The following is a 25,991-nucleotide window of genomic DNA, read 5'->3' as shown; positions in this document are numbered from 1 at the left end:
CACATTCACCTAAATAAAATTGAATGGTAATAATAACACTTTTAAAGGAAAATAATATTGCTTAGTATAAAGAAAGTAGTATAATTCACATAACCCATTACACATGGTAAAATTGACACTTACTGTTCCCACAAGTAAAAAAAGTAGGAAATATTTGTAGTTACTGAAGGATTATGAAAATATATAACTAGTATATATTTTGTATACATGGCAATGAACAATGAAAATAGTGGGAGACATCTGAAAAACAAAGAGATCACCACTCAGTGAATAGAGGCACTGTTGAACAGTGGCAAGGCACTTAGAACACAACGATACAAGCTATGCTGTGTCCAGGCACTGTGTGTGTGTGTGTGTGTGTGTGTGTGTGTGTGTGTGTGTGTGTGTGTGTGTGTGTGTGTGCAAGTGCACTCTGAGGATAGCTGATAATCCTTTTCTCGAGTGTGTCTGCTGCCTGATGCCTTATCTATTCAGTGACTGTTCATCATATGGAAATGCACTCTATCTTTATCAGTCCTTAAAAATATTTATATTTCATTCTGAATTTGCCATTGCTCTATGTCAAGAAATCGATATGCTCAATGGCAACAAATTATGCAGACTGTTTAATGAGAAATAACCATCTCTGTAAGCAATCACAAATTTGTACTTATTCATCTTTGATGCACTTAAAATCTTTTCACAATGAGTAGCACTGCACTACTAACAACTGGGTATGATTTCAGATGAATGCTGGTGAATGCTGCATACATATTAAAAAATTATAGTCATATTGTTGAAATGAGACCTTAATCCATAGACACCATTTATGTTGAATTGCAATCATAACAGTACACCAGCTACAGAAATAATAAACTAATAAGCTTTGTATGACAGTGGCACTATGAAAGCACCACTTTATGGTTCCCTGGAATGACCCTTTGACATGAACTGTAAAAGTCCCTAGCACGGACTGATTTATGAGTGATAATTAAATTTAATCAGTTAAATTATGGACAACAAATTTTGAGACAGAATTTCTGGCCAGAATTTACTTTAAGAGGTCATGTGTGTAGTACTGCTGATAGACACATATAAAAATAACTGTGATACACTTACTACCTTTTGGGGTTAACAGTTTCTTCCATAGGATTGAGAGAGGGATAAGTTTGACTGAGAGGGGCCCCCTATTGTGAGGATGAGAGCAGACAAAGATGAAGGGGCAGGCATCACAGAGAGCAGTTAGAGGTGATACTTTGGCAAGCAATGTGCCAGCTTCAGTCCAAAAAGCCTCCCAAAAGTTGTGGAAAGTACAATTAGGTGTCCCTCAAACATTAGTGTAGTAGCAGAAAATTCTTCCAAATAGGTGCTGCTACATGGAAACAGGGAGTATGCAACAAACACAGGTGCAAGTAGTCCTCCTCAGCACCAATAAGACACATGATACAATTCAGTTAACATTTGATACAGCTTCAAAGTCTGTTACTTAAGCATAAAGTTAATCTCACCACCAAAAAGCAGATATCTTCACTTGTGAGACTGGAGAATGGTGGAGACCCTAGTGAAGGATGATGCAGAATTGTATAGCAGAGGAATGATACATGGTTTATACTACTGCACTACGATGATCAATATGGGGTGGCTACATATGTCACAGTATATTAATTTCAAAGTAATTCATGAGGGCATACCAGCAGATATGTTTCTCTTAGCAGTTGAGCTTGCCACTGTCACAGTGATTAACAACTACAAATCTCAGAGTGTGTTGGCTCAGCCCCATTTCCCTGCTCCCTCTTCTCTTCCAATTAAGTGTTTCAATCAGCTTGTAATATAGGTTACGGACTTTAACAGCCATAGAAAAAAGTGGAGACATGTGGTACAAGATGGAAATAAAACTGCTCTCAAAGACTGGGTGGAAGTGAACAGTCCACCTCATCTACAATGCTAACCATTCAGTATTTTTAGATCTGGCAGATGGCAAAAGGGTTATTCTCCTGATTTCTCCATAGTGTCCTCACCAATGTTTAGCAATGAAAGTACGACACAAAGGGAAGTAGTCAAGTCATTCCCACACAATCAACATGGGCCAATCATCCATTATGGTGTAAAAATCGCAATTATTATCTCAGTTCCACATCGTTGATGGGACCGATTTCAGAAGAGGGTTGATGGCACTGTCCAATGGATCTCTCCAATTCCTGCCACTTATGAGACATTTGTCAGCACTTTAATATCGAATGCCATGAAGTTCATACCATGTGGATTTAAAAACATCTGTACATACCTGGAAGGATGGAAGAATGTAACAAATTGTACACACAATATCAGCAGTCAGACAGTGATATAATAACTGAAGATCTCTTGAAGGCTCTCAATCAAAACTGAAGATTTAAATAGCACAAGACAAAAATTGGACTGCAAACCAATTGTAAAGCTCAGAACCTTATAAGGCAACTTCATACAGATCCACATATACCAAGAAGAAATGCACTCAATCAGTTAAATACCAAGAGATCTCAATTGGAACCTTGCATGTGACTTTTACGTATGTGGGCTCACTTTAGCCCTTGGATTTGTGAAAACAAATAAATCTATTGTTTTTGATGGAATATGTTTGGAGTTCCATAAAGCTGTAGGCCCCATGAACAAAACAGTCTCCTATAGTTACAGTGGCCAAAATGGTTTCCCCTGCATATGGAAAGCTACCAGAGATGTTTAGAAAATCTAAAATAATCATAGTTTTGAAACCAGGCAAAGAAGGACTCAATGCAGCTAACTATTGACCTGTCTCCCTACACAGTATGACACAAACTACTGGTGTGGCTAATTTCCAACCAATTCCAAGAAGTCACTGATAAAATAATGCCAGCTGAACAGAGTGGCTCTAGAGAAAGACAGCGTTGCTGTGATGAAGTGTCAACTATCACAGCATTGTTGGAACCCAATTTTCAGAGGGGCTTACCATCAGCTACAGCTTCCATCAGTCTGACAGCAGCTTATGATACCATATGGAGAGAAGGGTTTGTAATATAAAAGACTGAGATTTGCTTATTGAACACTGTATAACCAATGTAGAACACTTGTATATTTCATTTTTCATAATTAATCTTTCAGTTCTTATATTGCTTCATAGCATTGCATTAGTACTATTCAATTATGCTAATTTTTTGTAATTTTTCTTTTATTTGTACTCATTAGTCTATAAACAAACCAGCTGACTAAATCAAATAATAATAACAATATGAAAAACAATGTATTGTTAATGATGTAATTAATGTGAAATGAAATGTTGTGTGGCTAGGGCCTCCTGTCGGATAGACTGGTCACCTGATGCAAGTCTTTTGAGTTGACGCCACTTTGGCGACTTGTGCATCAATGGGGCTGATATGATGGTGATGGAGACAACACAACACCCAGTACCTGGGTATAGAAAATATCTGACCCCCCGCCGGGAATCGAAGCCTGGCTCCTTGGCATGACAGTCCATCGCACTGACAACACAGCTATGGGGGCGGACAAATTTTCATATAAAGACATCAATTCTGAAAAATTATATTCACTGGAAAGATGCTTATATTAATTTATATTCTAATTCTTGTTGACAAATGTTAAAGCCCAACATAAATAAAAAGTATTAAATTAAGGCAAGTGTGGGAATTTTTAGAATCCTGTGAGCACTTGGTGACATACTGCCTGTTGGCTTCTGTCTTGGGTTCTTCAGGCAACATTTGTTTGACAATAGTTCTTATGTTTCACCAACAAGAGTGACCGGCATTGTCAAAGCTTCACCCTCCATCCACATCTAGTAATGAAGGGTGAAGCTTTGACGATGCTAGGTGCTTGTGCTGGTGAAATGTTAAAAATATTCTCAAGAAAACATTGTCCAAAGAACCCAAGAAAGCCAGCAGGCAATGTATAAATGTGTAAAGTTTGTCAATTTCATCAAAAAATAAGAGTGTTAGGTGAAAACACTATAGTAACTGTGCTTGAGTAAATTGTCTAGCAAGTCTTAAAGTGAATTTTGTAGGGAAATCATTTGCATTACATAAATGTAATTTTGGTGTACATTTTAACAAGGAAGTAAACAGTTAAAAGGTGAGCATGGCTCCGATTGCATGCTCAACTCAAGATAGTATTTACTCAGCTTTTGTTCAGTCTTGGGTTAATGTTGGCAGTATTTGTTTCACATAGTTTTCTGTGAATAAATGTGGCTCTTAAAGAATCATTTGTGTTGGGTTTTTATTTCCAAAAGCAAGATTTATGTATGAAGAAAATGCAACCCAAAAACACAGAAGTGTAGGACATCTGAAGCTAAGAAGAATAATGTGCTTACTTTGTCGACAACAGTGGACATCCTCAGTTCATCAAGCTATGTGACAGTAACAAAAACTATTTTCTTCTATTAGTTGCAGAAAAATCATTAATAACTTAGAGTACAATAGTGTGTATAGAGTTAATTTTTAAAAATCAGTTACATCCTAGATGAGAGTACGAACATCACAGGTGCTCAAGCTTGTTGAAGTAATTCCATGTCAGAAACTAGTAACTTTAATGAACAACATGCTCTCTGAATGGAAAAGCCAACAGATGGAGAACCCTGAAGAATGGGTTGCCTCAAGGATTAATCCTGGTTCTCATTTTGTTTAATTGTTATGTTCACAACATTTCAGCTATTAGTTTCAAGAAAATCCAATATGTAGATGACCTAGCATTAATCCTCCAGCCACAGGAAACATGCATGTGCTGCTGATTCTGTGATGCACGCTGTTATCCCATCGGATGTAATTTCTGGGCTATTCGTATATCGGAAGTTAGTATTTTCCTGTCAAATCTTTTTTGTTGGTCTTGAACATCAGGAGTCACATTTAACACGTTCTCAAAACTCACTGTCAACAGAAACCTTTTTGATTGCATCATAGAATATACAACAGGTGCCACACAACTGTAAGCAACAAACTGTTGATAACAGTTTATAGTCATATTGCAAAATTTACATGTAAGCAGAAAGAAAAATCTGTAAACATGATTTTTCACTGAACTGGAATCAATCATCTTGTTAGAAAAAGTATATTCACACCAGAAATTGCAACAAACTCACTATACTACATCATATGCAATACAACTAATGTTATTATTTTCAACTACTGTACTGGATCTTACTTGGAAATGAGTGAGATTGTCTGAAAGTTCTAATGGCAAATAAAATACTACAGTTGTACCCAAATTATTTCTTCAGCAGTCAGACAACAGCTGGGGAATTTCAACAATGGAAAGATCTGTAACAATTTAGTATCAGTTGTGAAGCAGCAGTGCTGACAGTGAGTCCATATTTTCTACGTCTCAAAACATGCTATATATGCTGGTGATGAGTCTGAGATACTGGATCCAGTAAAGATTTCATAAATTTTGGAAGAGACAATGACACCTCTGAGGGAAGCCTCAGTGACAACAATGAAGAATGGGACAAAAATGATGGATTTGTAAGTTGGCACATATGGAATGAAATGGATCATGTAACTTTCCTACCGCTACACCAGCTTTCACTTTTACTTCAATCCTGGGAGTAAAAATAAATTTAGATACAACTGCTGCACCACTTGAGTATTTTGAAGTATTTTTTGATGTTGATTCATATTCTGGAAACTGAAACCAACATGTATGCATATCAAGGAAACGCCAGTTTGTAAATACAAACTGCAAGTCACATAAGTGTTAGTGAAGATGGAATGAAAGTTTTCACAAGCATTTTGTTATTACAAAGTACAGTCAGTTTACCTGATCAATGATGGTACTGGTGTGCTTTCAATCTGCATCCATGCCAAAAGGTATGAAAAGCACACAAAGTTACTGAATATTTGTGAAACTAATTCAGCTCAGCTTAGTTCCAGAAAGAAATATTGATGTGGATGAAAGTTTATTATTATTATGCAAAAGCAGATTAGGCTGGAAACAGTGTATACCAATGAGAAGATCTCACATTGGTATACAATCATTTATTCTGTTTGTATCACAATCAGGTTACATATGGAACTTTGTTGGCAAAAGTATACCATGCTTATATGAGTATATGGAATATTGTATGTCTACCAAAATTGTTTTACATCTATTGGAGTCCCTATTAGACAAAGACTATTGCAGGAAATGACAATTTTTCACATTATTTGCAGATTATTAGATGCAAAGCAGGATGGATGTCTATAGAAATCTTTGAGCAAGCAGAAAGTAATTACTGAGCCATAAAACCTAAAAAGGGAGAAATTGGAGCTTTCCAAAGAGGCAAAATCATGGCTCTAAAGAAGCAAGAGAAACAAAAAACGATTTGCACTGTTAACACTACACACAACCAGTCGTTGCGTATAATGAAAACAAAAACTGGTGAAGGAATAACAAAATCTCAGGGGATGAGAGACTATAATGATACAATGGTCTGATCAAGAATTTCTTATTATGAGACTATGCAGAAACAGCAGAATAAATATTACCAGAAAGTATTTCAGCATTTTATTGACTGATCTCTATTCAAAACATTTACTATATTCCACAAAAACACAAAAAAATATATTTTTGAAATTAAGAAGGGATGTAATTGAAACATTTTTTGAGTAAAATGTGCAAGCATTACCTCAAGATGTACGGTGAGATACAAGTACAACAAAACTTACAAACAATCAATTATTGACAAAATTATTTAATTGTAGAGACAAAAACTTACCAAGTGGTGGAAGAACACACACACATAAAAGAGTGATGTAATTGGCAAGCTTTCAGAGCCAGTGGCTCCTTCTTTAGGCAGAAGGGTATAAGGGGAAGGAAGAAGGGTAAAGGAAAAGGACTGGAGAGGTCTAGGGAAAGGGATAAATTTTGGGAAAGTGACCCAACTGCAGGTAAGGGGAGACTTATCGTACGGGATGAGAAGGAAAGACTGATCATTGGGGACTGCATCAGATGAGATATGAAAACATGAGAGATTAAAGGTGAAAGTCAGGGTAATATGAGACAGAGATTACAGCTTAAACATCATGAATGAGTTATTAAGAGTGAAAAGCTAAGTGCATTGTATGTAATAGAGGTGGGATGGAGTGGTGAAAAATAGACAGGAAACACAATGAAAGATGCTTAAAGCTAGAACAGAGTGAAGCAAGGAGTAGTTACAGTGAAGAAATGCTGAGACAGACGAAATTAGTGTAAATTCAGGCCAGGTAGGTAGTTGGCACTAGCTCCCACCTGTGGAGTTCTGAGAAACTGGTGTCTGGGGATGAATCCAGATGGCGTGTTTGGTGAAATAGGCACCGAGGTCATGAAAGTCATATTGTAGAGCATACTCTGCAACAGCATATTGCAGTTGATAATTTGGTGATAGTCATTCCAATGTAGAAGGCCAAACAGTGTTTACATAATAGCTGGTATATGATGTGTCTCACAGGTGGCTCTCCCTTTGGCAGTATATGTTTTGCCAGTTACAACTCTATTATAGGTGGTGGTAGGAGGGTGCATAGGGCAGGTCTTTCAATGGGGATGATCACAGTATTAGGAGCCATAGGATAAGGAGTAAGGTGCAGAAGGAGCATAGGGTCTGACAAGAATATTGCAGAGATTGGGAGGGTGGTGGAAAGCTATTCTAGGTGTGGTGGGCAAAATTTCAGACAGAATGGATCTCATTACAAGGCATGATTTTAGGAAGTCATGACCATGTTGAAGTAGCTGATTAACACATTCCAGACCAGGATAATACAGAGTCACCAATGGTGTGCTCTGAAATTGTTTTGTGGAGGGATTAGCACTACCCGGATTGGATGTGATGGCCCAGGAAATCTGCTTTTTAACTGGGCTGGTGGGGTAATTATGTGCAGTGATGTCTGAGATGAGAATGGTTGTGTACTGCTATGAAGAGTCTGCACCTGAACAAATACATTTTCCTTGGATGCCAAGGCTGTACAGGAGGGAATGTTTGACATGGAAAGGATGGCAACTGTCAAAATGTAAGTACTGTTGTTTGTTGGTAGGTTTAATGTGGACAGAAGTGAGTAGCTGGCATTCAGCGAGAATGTCATCAACATCAAGGAAAGTGGCATGGGATTTGGAATAGGACCATGTGAAATGTAATTGGGAGAAGGTATTCAGAGATTCTAGGAATTTCAGCACATCAGCCTCACCATGAGTCCATATGGTTAAGATGTCATCAATGTATCTAAATCAAACCAGGGGCTGATGAGTTATGGGTCCCAGGAAAGCCTCCTCCAAGCAATCCATGAAAACATTGGCATAGGAAGGAGCCATCCTGGTTCCCATGGCTGTATTCTTGATCTGTTTGTATGTCTGCCCCTCAGTGGTTGCTGTTGGTAAGCATAAAGGTGATTAAGGTGAGTAGGAAGGATGTCATAGGTTTGGAATCAGGTGGGCACTGACTGAGGAAATGTTCAGCAGCAGACAGGCCATGTATGTGTGGGATGCTGATACACAGGGAAGTGGCATCAATGGTGACAAGCATGTTGTGTGGCAGGAGTGGGACAGGCACAGATTTCAGACAATCTAGGAAATGGTTGGTATCTTTGATGTAGGAGGGGAGTCTTTGTATCGTGGGTTACAGGTGTTGATCAACTGAGGCAGATATACATTCGGTGGGTGCTTTAAGCCAGCAACTATAGGATGGCCAGGATGATTGGGTTTGTAGATCTTAGGAAGAAGGTAAAAGGTGGAGGTGCATGGTTTGGGTGGGGTAAGAAGTTCTATGGATTGAGGTGTTAGTCCTTGTGAGGGGCCTGAGGTTTTGAGGAGGGACTGTGGGTCAGTTTGAATCACAGGGATGGGGTCTTGATGACATATGCTGTATGTAGATGTGTCAGACAGCTGGTGTAGTCCTCCACTGACATACTCTTTCAGTCAAGTACTAAAGTGGTCAATCGTTTGTCTGCTGGGAGGATACAGATGGAATCATCAGCTTTTAGGGAATGTAGAGCATGGAGTTCTGCAGAGGACAGGCTAGGGTCATGCTGCGGGGACCTGAGGAAGGGTATGAAGCTATGCAGGATGTGAAGAATTCTTGGAAGGCTTGTAAGGGATGGTTTTGAGGTAGTGGTTGTGGATCAAATTGGGATTGTGATCTGAACTGTTCAAGGCAGGATTCAATGTCAGATTTGCTGACATCTCCCTACCCTTTTTTCTCCTACCCCTATGACCATCCCCACTGCAAGACTTGCACTATGCACCCACCTACCATCACCTATAATAGCCCTGTAACTGGTAAAGCACATACTATCAAAGGGAGAGTCACCTGTGAAATGACACGTATATTCCAACTATTATGTAAACAGCTATCCCACATTGACATCAATTAGGATGAATGGGAATGATAGAGGATGTATCCTGGTAACTTGCCTGTTGCAGAGCATGCTCTACAGCATGACATTTGTGACCACGGCCCCTGTTTCACCACATGCGCCATTTAGATTCTTCCCCCATGCACCAGTTTCTCATAACTCTGCAGGTGGCAACTAGTGCTACAATGTGTCCTTGGTTCTCGCCACCCACTTGGCCTTAATTTACATTAATTTCTTCCATCTCAGCATTTCCTCACTGTAACTACTCTTTGCCGCATTCCGTTTTAGTTTTCTACATCTTTGATTGTGTGTCCCATCTAGTATTCACTGCCCCTCTCCCACCTCTGTTACATACAATCCACTTTGCTTTTCACTCTTATTAACTCGTGAATGATGTCTGCATATTACCCTGTCTTCCACCTATAAGCTCTCAGGTTTTCAAATTCCATTCGATGAAGTCTCCAACAATCAGTCTATCTTTCTCGTGCCATACGGTAAGTCTCCCCTGACCTGCAGTTCTGGGTGACTTTTTCAGAATCCACTCCTTTGCCTAGACCTCTCCAGTCCTTTTCCTTCACCATTCTTCCTTCCCCTTCAACCCTTCTGCCTGAAGAAGGAGCCACTGGCTCTCAGAGTTTGCCAATTACAACAGTCTTTTATGTGTGTGTTCTGCTGATGCTTGGTGAGTAGATGTTTTATCTATCCAGTTAAATAAAACTGACAGAAAGGACTTCATATCCCGTATACCTCCTGATCCAATAAAAAGAAACTTCATAGTAGATACAGCATATGTTGTTCCAGAAAAAATGGTGACATGAAAAAATACAAAAAGAAACAATAGCCTGGAGTGAAAATTGCAATGTGGGATTGTGTATGGGACCTTGGTTCAAGATACACCACACAAGGATAAATTAGCAATATGTTTCCCCCATGTTTATAGTGTTGATCGTGATTTTCACATGTTAAATCTCAATTAAAAATAATTTCTACATTCAGTTTTTGTTTTTTTGCTACATTCCTTTGATATAATTCTTAGAACTATTTTAATCATCAGATAAAATTGGTCCTCAATTTTAAACAGAAAAATTGGAAAATTAGTACAGTTGGAGGTTTAATATGCCATAACAAAGATATTGAACATTGTGAAAGCACACTCAAGTGACTTCAACATACTGAATGAGTACTTTTGCAAATGAAGACTCCAACCACACTCTGGAAAACAAAAGTTACAGCATTCCATCTTTATAAAGAGGTACATGAGAAGTAACGTGTTATTTGATGAAATCAAAGTTTCCTGCAAATATGTCCCTAAATATTTAGATATCACCCTTGATCAGACACTGTCACTTAACCAGGAACGTGTGAGCATGTCAAAGAAACTTTGCTTAAGAGAAAATCTACTCCACAGCTGCAGAGCAAATGCAATGCTGCAGTTTCTCTTGTATACTTAGCTGCTGAATATAGTGCCCCTCCATGGGAAAACAGTACACAACAGCTCAGATTGATGGATGTGTGAATGAGGTCATGAGGACCATTACTGGCAATGTCAGATTTATTTACACTCACTCAATGGTTGCCTGTTTCCTCCCTCTGCATCTGAGATGGAAAGCAGGCACTGTGCAAATTATTAAGAATATTTAGTCAGAAAAGTATTCATTTCTAAGTAGGGCTTTCCAGAATACTCCCTCTATATGTCTGAAGTTACACAAACCCCCATGTGTAGATCTTTGGGTTACAGGTGATTTTTTATGTAATTGAGAAATGGGAGGAATGCTGGAATGATCATCCTTGTCAGAATGCCCACCAAATTCGACACCAAACTGTGAAGATTGTAACGTTTGAGCTTCTCCACCATGAATGGTCAAGACAACTGTGACCAAACAGGAAAAGGGAGATGTGCCAAATCCTGAAGAAGTGAGAATATTATGAAAGACCTTCATGTGCCTGTGGTGTTGGTGAATAGACAAAAATATGTGTTGTAGAGAACTCCAACTCCTGGTCTGAAAGACTTGAATGAAAGACACTCAGTGCTGTGATCTGGCTGTGAAATTTATACATTAACCCATAAATTCATTATTTATGCACATATATATGTTTTTTTATGCCATATGATAATAATAATGATCATCATTCACAGGCTAATATTAAAACCATATGGTCAGTTCTGAAGGAAGTGACTTATCAGCAGCCCAAGCTCAACAATATAAGGTTAGTTTGCAGTAAAAATATTTATGTTACTGGTAAATCAGATATATATGTACAGTATTTAACAATCATTTTCTGAGCATTGCTGGTGAACTAAAAAAACATTTTAGTTTCTACATGAAATCATCTAACTTTCTTGGCAAATGCCTTTCCGAGACTGATGTCTGAAACACACATCTGTGATACAGACACGAGGGAGATTGGGTCAATAATTAAATCACTGAAGACTAAGGACTCTCATGGTTATGATGGAGTGCCTAGCAGAATATTAAAGTACTGTTGATGTGCATTTTAGTCCTGTATTTAGCCATATTTGTAATTTTTCCTTTAGGAATGGCCAGTTTCCTGAATGATTAAAGTACTCAGTAGTAAAGCTGCTTTATAAAAAGGGACAGAGGGATGATGTAAATAATTTTAGACCTATATCTATGCCATCAGTGTTTGCTAAAGTTACTGAAAAGGCTGTGTATGGAAGGATAATTGATCATTTTATATCACACAATTTGTTATTAAATATACAGTTCGGCATTAGAAATCATTTAACAACTGAAAATACTATATTCTCTTTTCTCTGTGAGGTACTGGATGGGTTAAACAAAATGTTTCGAATGCTAGGCATATTTTTTGATTTAATGAAGGCATTTGAGTGTGCTGATCACAAAATACTGCTCCAGAAGTTGGACCATTACGGAATACTGGGATTGGCTCACAATTGGTTGACCTCTTCAACAGACAATGTTGAGAATGGCTGTGATGTGGGGTCTGAGTGGGATACTGTCAAATGGGGGGTGCACCAGGGACCAATGTTAGGGCCACTCCTGTTGCTTATTTATATAAATGATATGCCCTCTAGTATTACGGGTAACTCTAAAATATTTCTGTTTGCAGATGACATTAGCTTGATAGTAAAGGATGTTGTGTGCAACATTGGTTCTGTTTCTAATAGTGTGGTTCATTGCCTAAGTTCATGGCTTGTAGAAAATAAACTAACATTAAATCACAGTAAGACTCAGTTTTTACAGTTTCTAACACACAATTCAACAAAACCTGACGTTTTAATTTCACAGACTGGGCATATGATTAGTGAAACTGAATAGTTCATTTCTACATGTTCAGATAGACAGTAAGCTATCGTGGAAAGCCCACATTCAGGATTTGTTCAAAGACTTAATGCTGCCATTTTCACTGTTCGAATGGTATCTAAAGTGAGTGATCATTCAACATGAAAATTAGTTACTTTGCTTATTTTCATTTGCTTATGTTGTATGGTATTATATTTTGGGGTAACTCTTCCTATTCTAAAGGATATTTTTGGCTTAGAAATGGGCGGTTTGGGCAATAAGTGGTGTAAGTTCATGAACCTCTTGTCAACCTCTGTTCACAAGTCTGGATATTTTGATACTGGCCTCCCAATAGATATATTCCTTACTGTCATTTCTTGTTAATGATATTAGCTTATTCCCAAGAATAAGTAGCTTTCACTCAGTTAATACTCAGCAGAAATCACACCTGCATTTGGATCAGACTTCCTTAACCCTTGTGCAGAAAGGTGTGCATTATACTACTGCATCCATTTTCAATAAGCTACCACTCAAATTCAAAAATCTTACCAGTAATCCATGTCCTTTCAAATTGAAACTGAAGAGTTTCCTCATGGGTCACTCCTTCTATTCTGTCGAGGAGTTCCTAGAAAAATTATGCTGATTCTTGTTGTATTGTTGATTGCATTTACTTAAACTTATGGCTTGACTATTTTCAGGTTCATAAACATTTATTTTTATCTGTTATAACTTTTATGTTGTAATTTAATGTGCTGGCATGTTCCATGACCTTGGAGATTTGATCCTCAATTTGGTCCTACAGAATTTGACGTGTAAATTAAATAAATAAAAAATATCATAATCCAGAGATGATAAGGACACAGTGAGAGACAAAGATAGATAAGAAGGAAGAGATGACAGTGCAATTAAGAATAAGGTCAGATAAAGAGAGTCATTATATAATATAGTTGAGGGCAAGTTAACATCTCTGGAGTTCAGAGGAGTAAGTATTGGGGTAAAGTAAAGGAAAGTAAACTGGTATGGCATGAATGGCTGGGGGACACTAAAAGGCAGATCAGCCACTGAACTGGAAAGTTTTTTTCCTGTCTTTCACACCTGCCGGCGCCTTTCCTTCATAAAGTATGAGAGTTTTGTGGGTAAGTGTATCCTGTTAAGTGTAGGTTACTGTAATGTGTGTGTAGTGTGGAGTGTAGTCTCACACTCATTTTGAAGATGATGAGAGAAGGGAGAGGGTGAAACCTGGTGCCAGCTGACAGCCTGCTCTTCTCAAACACCAAGGATGCCTTGGAGCCCCCACCTGATAAATGGAAAACCACCGACAGTGTCATGTGCCCTCATTTCATGAAACTGTGCAAAGAGGTTTGGAATTTAATCCAGGCCATTGGCACAAAAACTGGTGATCAGGGATTTCATGTCACCACCACTCCTGCCCCCTGGGACATAAATGTAAAGGAAACATTGTCAACAGCAAGCCGTGTACCCAAACAATCACCTGTACAGGTGCTTAACTCCAGGGATCTGATGGTAACCAATGTCTCCAACTCAGCACGACCATTGTCAAGCACCTGGTGGGAGAATCCAAGCAGCCTGTGTGGTGTAGCAGACACTCAGGTCCCTTAAGTCATGGTGTAAGCATTTTCAACAACTGTGTACTGAATGTCCCCACGGTGGACAGTTCTTCCACACCCATCCATGCACTCAGCCAGTTTGGTGGTGGCCATCTATCTTATTAAATGATTAGCCCACAGCGTGGTCCCAGTTGCAGGATGCCTGTCTAATGGCTTCCAGAGTCAACAAAATTTAATTTTCATTATTTCTTGTAATCAATTATTGAATTTAAAATGCTATCGTACTCTATTTATTATGTAAGATCTTATATTAAAAATTTAGCACAGCAAAACAAGTATTAGTCAGAAACTGTGTCTATGAGTTTAGACAGTGTAACTCATGGTGCACGAATTACCCAGACTATATTCATCCAGTATATGTGAAGAGCAGTTGGTGACTTCCAACATACCTTACATTAACTGCATACTTTATGAAATTTTTCCCACTGACATCCCCCACAAAATGCCAAAAGGGAAAATAGTTTATGATTTACTACATTTTTGTTGCTCATGTGATAAAACTTGAGCATCAGGCATATTATTTTAATTTATTACTTCTTCACTACTAAGTATATTTATAATACATTTTGCAGAAAGTATCCACATATATCACCGAATGTACCTTCAAAATTATATCATTATATGATATGCAGCTCAGGAGTTGTGATGCCGTAAACATTGAGATGTGTGAAAAACTAGTTTTTCCTTAAAATGGAGTCCAGATTATATTTGTCCAGTGTTTGATAATGAGGGCACTTAGTGACTTCCAAAAAACTTTAAACATAATTTCCAAGCTTTTCAAAACTTCATCAGTTACATATTTAATGTCAAATATTTAACACTTTAACTCATTTGTAAAGTAATCAGACATTCGTATCTGTTCTGTACATGGAAATTTTGATTCTTTAAGGAATGAGTGGTGTTGGTTCACTGACACTTATATAAAATACTATGCAGTGGACACAAGTTAGGTAATAAGCAACATGCATGATTTCACAAATTGCTCTACCTTCGACATTGTATCAAACAATGGAAAATCAAGGATGGAATGTAACAATATTGTGAAAAGGAAAGTTGCTACTCACCATACAGCGGATATGTTGGGTCACAGATAGGCACAACAAAAGGACTGTCACAAATATAGCTTTTGGCCAGTAAGGCCTTCATCACAATTAGATGACAAACACACACATACACATTCACATAAAAGCAGCTCAAACACAGAACTGCAGTCTCAGGCAACTGAGGCCAGGTATGATTTACCAGTGGTGTAGCTGGAGTAGTTGGTAACGGGTTGGTGCAAGGGACAGATTTTACACAGATCAAGTTGCACAAGCAGGAACCTTGCGGAATGTATAATGTCTTTAGGTTTGACTAGCATGTTACACAAGTTAGGAGGACAATGGTAGGTGGCAGTGAGTGCTGTGTGGAGGATATCAGAAAGAAAAGATCTCACTGCAGAATTGACTTGAGAAAGTCATAGTGTTGGTGGAGAAAAGTATTAAGGCATTCAAGGCCTTGGGTGATACTAGGTGATAATGGGAGTGCTTCTGAGTTTTGTAGAAGTGGAAACTATTAGTGGAGGAGTGACAGGAGGATAATGCCTGAAAGATTTGTTTATGAATAAAATCTGTGTAGTTGCAGAAAGGAAAGTCTTGGAGAGGTGTTCAATTATGTGCTGAAGGGTTTGATGATGGAGCAGATATTTTTGCTATGGATGCCTGTGGGCCCTCCTTACAGCCTGGCTTCCCTGGTCTATGGACATGGGAACTTGCCCTCCCATATATCCTTGCAATTTGCACTCTAATATCTTCCTGGATGCCATCCTCTCTTCTTTTCGTTATTTTTTAATTAAATGTATTTTTTATTATGAATCTTTTTGCTGTCCTAATTCTTACTTACATTATTCATCTCTCTTTTCTATAACCTATCTTTATTTCTCACTCTGTCTTTATCATCTTTGAAGTGAAGCTGGCCCAGTGCTTATCAGTGTGCCATGTTTTACTTAGTGTCTCTGATGCCTCCCCTTTCATCTTTTGTCCATCTTCATTCCTGTTTCACTCACCCTACAGTGTGAGTGGTATGACCTTCCTTCTTATCTTCCTGGACATATCCCTCCTCCTTCCCAACAAAGCATTTATTTGTTTCAAGGTCTTGGTGGTGTGTCACTTATGCTTTTATATGCATCCATTGGCTGTTCTACACATTTTGCCACCTGAAGACAATACTGACCACCAATTCTGTCTCATAATTCAGTAGTATACTAATTTGAATTTTAGTTTGATAAAATTATGAACATAATCACACAAATTTTCAGTTAAGGGTACAGACTAATTTGAAACTGAAGTTAACAGAACTTAACTGTCCAGCCACCTGTAGCTGAAGCAGTGTACCTGCATTATAAACAATGCCAGCAACTCCACTGTGTTGACACAATTCTATGGCATCTGCGTGGCTCCAAAGAATACACTGTTACAAGTTATGTAACTATCTGCTGGCCACATTGGAGGAAATATATAAATAAAATATATATCTGATGCATAGGCTTGGCAATGGGTAGATTGTATTTAAATCAATTGAAGTGTCAGGGAAATACATGAGTGCACACAGATAAATTTTATATTGTGCGTACTTTACAAAGTTCAAAAGACCTGGGAAGAGGCAGGGTGACTCTTGGTACACTCATGAAGTATCCCCCATAAATTTAGCCTTGTAAAAAGATTACAGTTAATAACTGTTGTTTTTAAATACTTACTTGAACCACTAGGCACCCACTTAATGCCTATCCACCACAGAGAAAACATGGTAGAGTGATGGTACACATGTAGAAAGGTCAGTTGGTTGTCCTTCTTTCTCAAAATGAAAAAGAATGTGTCACAGAATTCAAGCAGTTTTGAAATGTAGTACCACCACACTGCATTTGCTATCTGGAAGAAGGTGAGTAAACAGTTATATAACTAAGTAAAATAATAATAATAATAATAATAATAATAGAAAAACAACATTTTGTCACATAAAGATGGTAACACAATACATGGCAGCAGTTTAAATTATACTACTTTTTGACAAAATAGTGATCCCAGTATTTTAAAATCTACAGACACACATTATCAAAGTACCATGTTCTACATAAATACATAATGTTTCACTTAATTTTCCTTTTTCTTGAAAACCGAGATACATTTAAGCAGTGTATCAGAATTAAAGATAACTGCAATGAACCTTATTTGTTCATAATTATGAGAATAATATTTACTCTATAATAGGCAAATGTCAGTAGAGTGAAGAACAGCTCTCATCCACACTCCTCACAAAAAAGGTTTTTTTTTTTTTTTTTTTTTTTTTTTTTTTTTTTTTTTTTTTTTTTTTTTTTTGGCGGGGTGGGTGTGGGGGCGGGGGGATACAAGGGACGGTTCAGAAAGGGTAGATGATACTCTGAACAAATACTGAAACTCAGAAACATTATGGCGTATAAAAAATAAAGAACAAAGGCAGACATAGTTTCCATCATTGATTTCAAGATGATGTTTGATTCGATTGATAGAGAATCTCTAATATCAGCAAATGAAAGAACTGGGTTTGGTAAAGAAAACAACCAACATAACAAAATCCACTGTTAGAAATACATTTTCAAAAGTAAAATACATGTGATGAAGTACCAAACCCATTCGAAATTTAAAAAAAAGGATTAAACAAGGAGATATAATTTCCACATTATTGTTCAGTTGTGTACTTCAGAAAGCAATCAGAGAATGAAACAAAAATATAAAGAGTGGAATAAGACTGAGCTGAAAAAAGAAGAATCTCAAAATCAACTGCAGTGCATTTGCAGATGATCTGGCCCTGCTTGCTAAAACAATGGAGGAAGCAAAGGAATAAATCTTTGAACTAGAGAAACAAGCATGTAAAGTAGGTCTTAAGATTTCCTTTGAAAAAATTAAAATCATAGTAATTAAAAAAACAAATAAATACCCTGAAGTCTAAGAATAGAAAATAAAAATGGTAAAGAATATAAATATCTGGGGGTATGGATCTGTTGGAAAGCAACAGAATGTAGGACAATATAATCCATGAAAAACGAACTTGAATTGGCCTTCCAATTGAGAAAACAGATTACAACAAGAAATCCCTTTCATGGGGGTCCAAAACTAACCATTGCCAAACAATGATCAAGAAGTATTGTATGCAGCAGAAACACTAACCATGAATCACATAGGCCAGATAGAACAATTGGAACTCAAAGAAAGAAAAATTTTAAGAAATACACAGGAAAAAATATCAGGATGATAAAATAGTATACATAAAGGATGAAACACTCTACAAAACAACTGAAAAAGTCATTCTATGCAAGCAAATGAGACTAAATTTTTATGGACATCTTTCCAGAATGGACTCTAACAGATTAACTAAATTAATTTTGAATTTCTTCCATAACCACATAACAAAACCTAAATGGTTTACAGAAATTACAAAGACCTTAGAGAATTAAAAATTACAGAAAAGTCATTACTCCATAGAACAATGCAGATAAGTACCATACTAAAAAAAGATCCAAGTTCAAGTTCCAAGACAAATTTATAAAGTCAAAACCCATTACCTCAGAAGAGGAGAGGAGGAGCAGGAGGAGGAGGTGAGAGAGAGTGAAGAAATACTGAGCATAAAAAAGGAACAACATATAAAGAAATGGCTGATTCATTAGGCTCCAAAGGGGATGAAGTGAAAGAAGAAGAAGAAACAGAAGAAAGCACACTGTGTTCCACTTTGTTTATTACAATATTCTGAGTCCAACTGAATTACAAGCTATGTGCCGAAAAAGAGTGGAACATTTTTAATATCTAGTACAAGGTGAGCAATGGAAACAAATGATTACTGGATTAGTTGACTAGATTTTCACTATTGTATTTTTATACTTAACAGTTAAAAATCTTAAGGTCCCATGACACTGGGGACATCAGAAATTTATTTATTTGGCTGTTATTGTTTAGTCTCATGCTTCTTTCGATATACAAAACATAAAAGATATACGACAATATCATGTAAACACTTTACACAGGATACATTAGAGAAAATAAACACACAAAAATGTTTCATACCTTTCTTATAAAATTGGTCACATTAAAACAGAAGAAAATTTTGTCAGCTAATCAAATATTTAAGGTCTTAATAATACAAATAAATGAAAGCCACTAACTGTAAAACACTATTAAGCAGCATTTACACTAAAAGGTACGTCACTGTTACAAATAAGTGTAAGAAATACTTGAAGTACATATAAAAAGTAAAAGATCTCAGCATAAGAAAATGTACAGGACAGCAAAAATAAAGGTACTCATATGAGATACAAGTACTTAGGTATAGACTCTCCCCCATTTATGCCACTGACTAGTGCAGTTCCCATTTCTCTTCACATACTCATCAACAGAGTAGAAAATATTTTTGCTAAGTAGAGCTTTAACATTTTTCCTGACTGTGCTTTTCTTCTTTCTTATGGTAAAGGGTAGTTTGTTGTAGAGTAACCTTCTCATGTTTCTTGCTTCAGCAGTACAGCATCTGCCCACTCCTTGAACTGTTACATGACTGTCTCCAGTAGTTCTTTTATTATATCCATTAATTTTATTGTGTTTCAAAGAGGTATAAATTTTTCTGAATAAGACAGAGAGCTACTGTAATACAGATGCAGGGAGCTGGCAATATGTTTAGTTCCTGAACAACTGGTTTGACTGTTGTTCATGAAGATACACCTTTAACGATTTTTATGATCTTTTTTTGCACTAAGAACACTTTTCTGTTGGTGCCACACAAAAAGGTAGGCCACATGGAAGTTGTGAATGGGCTAAACCATAGTATGCTGTTTTCATTGTATTAATGTCACAGGATTGACCAAAACTTCTGGAAGCTTAGCAAAGGCTGCTTCATTTATTTAGCAGTTTCTCTCTGTGTGCATCCCACTGCAAAGAATTATCAGCCTATCCACCCAAGAATTTAGAGAATTGACAGTTGCTCAGTTTTAGTGTCTTCTAGTTCTACTGGCAATGTGTGGGTTGACTGTTGTCTGGACAGACAGCATAACATGTGTGCGTGTTTGCTAGTAATCAATAATGATCTTTTTGAAGAGCCAGGACAGTAGGCTGCTAATTCCATCAGTGAGCCTAGTTCTTCTTCGGTGAATTCATGTGCCATGGAACAACAAATTTGTATGATCAGCAAACACAACTAGAGGAGCATCAGGCAGATTGAGAGTGAGATCATTTATAAAGTCAAGAGAGAGAAGGGGGTCACAATACTGTACCTACTGAGTCCTGCAGCACACCACGGTTGATCAGATTTTGTTCTGCTCAAACTTTTCATTCAGTGGGGACAGATTTCTACCACCTGTTTCAAATAAAATAACACTGGGGCAGTTGCAATTTAAAGGTACATACGACTGCAGTTAGGTACATGTAGCAAAAAAAAAAAAAAAAAAAAAAAAAAAAAAAAAAAAAAAAAAAAAAAAAAAAAAATGTAGGGTTGCAGTAAGTGGCTTTGTTCCACTCTTGGGCAATATAAATTGTTTACCAGGGGTGTTAAAACAGGTCACAGAAATAACTATCAATGGCTACAAATGCTTTGTGTCTATAGTCCTATTTAAATTAGTTGGTGTTTGACAATGAGTGGGCTGGACTGCTCTCACTAACAATACACCAGTGTTAGCTGTATTGGCATTGCCGGCTCCCAAGGTTTTGCCACCTTCACTGTGCAAAATATTGTATCTGCCAATTCTGAAGTAGCAAACCTTTCCAAATGCCAAACTTTCACCTATCTCAAAAAGAAATGTAACTCAGACATTAATGAAAACTGGAAAAGATTTTTTAAAGATACTTTCAGAAACTATATAAGCCTGTACCGTAGTGAATTTTGCCGTTTTTACTTAAGTTCTGTGGGAGATATTTGTTATGAGCTATATATTAGAGAGGGGAGGGGAGGGGAGGGGAGGAGCAAAGGTCTTTTTCAATGTTTATACTTAACAAATGCAGTGTGATACAAAACTTATTAGAAACATTTACTGCTGAGTGGGATACTTTGGTAATAAATGGAAAAAATGCATTTCAATGAATCCATGGTTTTTGAGATATGGTGTGATAAATTTGAAACTGTTTTCTATCAGGAAAGATTCAGCCATTGTGGAACTGCTGAAAGTTTTATAACAATAGCAGCAGTAACAATGACAGCAAATACAACAATAGCAGCAAAAACAGCTGCAGCTTCAACAGCATCAGAGTAACAGATAATACTGCACAGGTATAGCAACAATGAATCCTGCTACAGCTGATGCTTCTTCAACAACAACTGCCACTGTGATAATGGTGAAATGATACACGTCTACATAGATACTGTGCAATCAATCATATGGTGCATGGTGGAGGATACCTTATACTGCTACTAGTCATTTACCTTCCTGTTCTACTGAAATAGAACAAGGGCAAAACAACTGTCTATATGCCTCCATATGAACCCTAATTTCTTGTATCTTATCTTTGTGGTCCTTAAACACAACATATGTTGGAGGCAGTAGAATCATTCTGCAGCTGGCTTCAAATGCCAGTTCTCTAAATTTTCTCAATAGTGCCCCTCGAAAAGAATATTGCCTTCTCCCCAGAGATCCCCATCTGAGTTCCCGAAGCACCTCTGTAATACTTGTGTCTTATTTGAACCTACACCAGTAACAAATATAGCAGTCTGCCTCTAAATTGCTTCAGGGTCTTCCTTTAATCCAAGCTGGAATGGATCCCAAACACTTGAGCAGTACTCAAGAACAGGTTGCACTAGTGTCCTATATGTGCTCTCCTTTACAGATGTACTACGCTTTCCCATAATAACTTCAGTAAACTGAAGCTGACCATTCACCTTACCTGCCACAATTCTCTTACCTGCCGCAATTCTCACATGTTTGTTCCATTTCATATTGCTTTGCAATGTTACACCCAAATATTTAAACAACACAACAGTGTCAAGCAGGACTACTAATGCTGTATCTGAACATTACAGGTTCATTTTACCTACTCATTCACATGTAAGTTACGTTTTTCAATATTCAGAGATAGCTGCCATTGACCACACTGATTAGAAATTTTGTCTAAGACATCTTGTATCCTCCTACAGTTGCTCAACTTTGGCACCTTACCATACACCATAGCATCATCAGCAAACAACCACATCTTGCTGCCCACCCTGTCTGCCAAATCATTTATGTACATAGAGAATAATGGCAGACCTGTCACACTTCCTTGGGGCACTCCTGGTGATACCCTTGTCTCTCATGAACACTCACAGCCAAGGACAATATAATGGGTTCTGTTGCTTAAGAATTCTTTGAGCCATTCACATATCTGTGAACCTATTCTTTTGTGTTAGCAGAAGAGCCAACATCGGTTTATGAGTGGAGGCTGAAATGCATGCGTTTTAGCTCAAGCAGTCTAGCGTGAGGAGGGAAGAACTATACTGACGTGAGGTCTGGAACATGAGAAGGAATGAGAATTCAGAAAGCGGACATAATTAGTTTGATACTCAACTCTAATCCATTAATGATGAACGTCACTCTTGATGGTACATGATTCACAATATTATCTGTTCAGAATACATTCTTGAAGATAGGCATTATAGTAACTGTATATAATGCCTTGCTAGGTCATAGCAAATGAAGTAGCTGAAGGCTATGCTAAACTGTCATCTCTGCAAATGAGAGCGTATGTAGACAGTGAACCATTGCTAGCAAAGTCAGCTGTACAGCTGGGCGAGTGCTAAGGAGTCTCTCTAGACTAGACCTGCCATGGGGCAGCACTCAGTCTGCAATCACAGATAGTGGCGACACGCGGGTCCGATGTATACTAACGGACTGCGGCCGATTTAAGGGCTACCACCTAGCAAGTATGATGTCTGGTGGTGACACCAGATAGTCCATATGCCCATACCTTCTTTATTAGCCTGCATTGAGGCACTGTGTCAAATGGTTTCCAGAAGTCTAGAAATACGGACTCTGCCTGTTGCCCTTCATCCCTAGTTTGCAGTATATCATGTGAGAAAAGGGCAAACTGAGTTTAGCGTAACTGATGCTTTCTAAAACCATGCTGGTTTGCAGACATACAGTTCATGGTCCCAAGAAAATTTATTTTATTCAAACTGAGAATACATTCAAGGATTCTGCAGCAGGGATATTGGCCTATAATATTGTGGGTCCGTTCTTTTGCCCTTCTTATACATAGGAGTCACCTGTATTTTTTTCCAATTGCTTGGGATGTTGTGCTGGGTGATAGCTTCACGATAAATGCAAACTAGGTCAAGGGCCAAATTCATAGAGTACACTTTGAAAAGGGGAATTGGGTTCCATTTTGACAAGATGAGCTATACACTTTCAACTCTTTCGGTTTGTTTCTCTATGTCAGTGATGCTTATTACTGTGTCATCCATACAAGAGTCTGTTCGATGCTCAAATAATGGTATGTTTGTTCAATTCTACTGTATGAATAATTTCTTGAACATGAAATTTAAAATTTATGTTTTTATTTCGCTATCTGCAACTGTCACACTAGACTGGTCAACAAGTGACTGGATGGAAGCCTTAGACCCACTTAGCAATTTTACATAAGACCAGAATTTTCTTGAGTTCTCTGCCAGACCTTTTGCTGAGGTATGACAGTGGTAGTAGTTGTATGTTTCATGCATAGAACTTTTCAAAGATGAACAAATCTCTATTAACCTTTGCTTGTCATCATTTCCACATTCTCTTTTGAACCAAGAGTGCAACAGCCTCTGCTTCCTCAGCATTTTCTGAATCTTGTTATTAAATCATGGTGGGTCTTTCTCATCCTTAATCCACTTAATAGGAACATAATTTTCCAGGGCATGATTTACTATCTGCTCAAACTTTACCCATAATTTCTCTACATTCATCTTATCGGAACTAAGTGATGTCAATTCACTGTCTAAGTGAGATGCTAATAACTACTTATCTGTTCTTCCTAGCAGAAACCCTCTCCTAGCCTGTTTAACTGATTTATCAGTTTTTGTAGTCATAGTTGCTGTAATTACATCATGATTGCTAATCCCTGTTTCTATACTGATGTTATCGACGACATCTGGCCTATTTGTAGCTACAAGATTTAAGATATTTCCATTGCCTGTGGGCTCCCAAACTACCCTTTGCAATGAATCAATCATAGACATCTGAGTCTATACTCAATGTAATTGGACAGATAACCAATTGGCAGTAGGAGAAAACACACACACACACACACACACACACACACACACACACACACACACACACACACACACACACACACACACACACACACAGACTTCAACCATCCTTCTGAGCCAATGGCTCCTTCTTCCAGCAGAAGAGTTCATGGGGAAGAGGGATGAAAAAGACTGGAGAAGTTTAGGAATAGGGGTACAGTTTGGAAAATGGAAGGTCTTCCACCTTTAAACTCTCAGGTTTCCAAATCTCATCCAGTGCAGTCGGCAAGAATCAATCTTTCCTTCTCATCCCATCTGGTAAGTCCACCCTGACCTGGGGTTTTGGGTGACTTTTCCAAACTGTACCACTTTTCTTAAAATTCGCTGTTACACTCAACTTTGACCTTAGTTGAGGCAATATTTTTGTCAACTGCACTGAACATTTCCCTCCTGTGGCCTCTGATCTGTCTTTCTGATACATGTTCCTTTACTCACTAAATACCTCAGAGCTTTCCTCTTCAGGTTTCAGCTAGCCCTTGGTCCCAATCATAATCTGAGCATGAGAAATTTCCTAGAGGTCACAAAATTTGGGCACTTTGTTATGAATACTTCGACAATTTACTGATAAAATTTTGACAAAGTATCTTTACTCTGAATGTTGTCTGACTTCCCTTGCTGCCTATCAACTGGTGAATGTTCATCAGAGAAACTCAAACTACCACCTAGCCTAAAAAACCCTCATGAGCACTTCACAAGTATTCTGTTACCCAAGTAACTGCTTTTTTGTGTAGTGCACCCCTGTCTTATCAAAGAGTGTCCTACAAATCCCCAATCAATAATGCAGGTCTAGAAGTCTGCAGCCAAGACTGTCACAGAGTCAATGAATCCTTGAGTTGAGATCCTTCACTAGCTGCAAACTAAAGGACACTAATCAACTCTGGGACCAACACTGCAGATTGTGAGGTCTGTTTTTATTCTGTGTATGAGACCAATAGCCTTCACTACTTCTGCCAACTTCCTTTATGAACTGAGGATGGTCTCAGAACCTATACAACAGGCATCGTTGGTGACAATGTGAGCCACAACTTGCAGACGACTGCATCCTGCACACTAGACAGCTGCAGCTTAGGCCAGCTCTACATTGCGGATGATGTCCTGTGGCAGACATACCAAGTGCACATTGGGCTTCTTTCCAGTCCTGAATGATAGCTGCCTAAGGTGCTCCATGTTGCGCCTGATGTTGGAGCTCTCGGTAACTAGTAAACATCCCCCCCCCCCCCCCTCCCTCCCCTTGTGCCTACTCAGACCCTGCTGAAGGAGTGGCCACCTGTTCACTGACAGGGGCAGTGGGCAAGGCCAGACAGCAAGTATCCACATTGGTCTTCTGCCATGAGTGATGCAAATGTGTTACTACTTATCACTCATTCTGCTGTGAGGGTGGATCCACCACGTTGCATACACTAGGAGGTGCCTCAGCAGTAGAGCCCATGGGCAAAACAACTGAGACCTGAGGTGCCCCATGCAACATGCCAGATTCTCTGCCACCACTACACCCTGAGGCAGCAGCCTGAAGGTGACTTACCATAGCCAGAATCAAACAATGGAAG

At 38.2% G+C, this 25,991-nt stretch overlaps 1 protein-coding gene across 6 annotated transcripts in view; it reads right to left on the bottom strand.

Annotated features, from left to right (window-relative positions):
* The window catches only part of LOC126281230 (elongation of very long chain fatty acids protein 4-like), a 47,337-nt gene that overhangs the window by 5,612 nt on the left and 15,734 nt on the right, over positions 1–25,991 (bottom strand). For all 6 annotated transcript variants that reach the window (XM_049979999.1, XM_049980001.1, XM_049979998.1 and 3 more), the window contains exon 5: positions 16,925–17,096. In XM_049979999.1, coding sequence (XP_049835956.1) covers positions 16,925–17,096 — 172 coding nt within the window. The remainder of the gene's footprint in view (positions 1–16,924; positions 17,097–25,991) is intronic.

The sequence above is a fragment of the Schistocerca gregaria genome, chromosome 7, assembly GCF_023897955.1.
Source record: "Schistocerca gregaria isolate iqSchGreg1 chromosome 7, iqSchGreg1.2, whole genome shotgun sequence".
Lineage (NCBI taxonomy): Eukaryota > Metazoa > Arthropoda > Insecta > Orthoptera > Acrididae > Schistocerca > Schistocerca gregaria.
The sequence above is the reverse complement of the archived record's forward strand: the minus strand, read 5'-3'. Positions and strand labels throughout refer to the sequence as shown.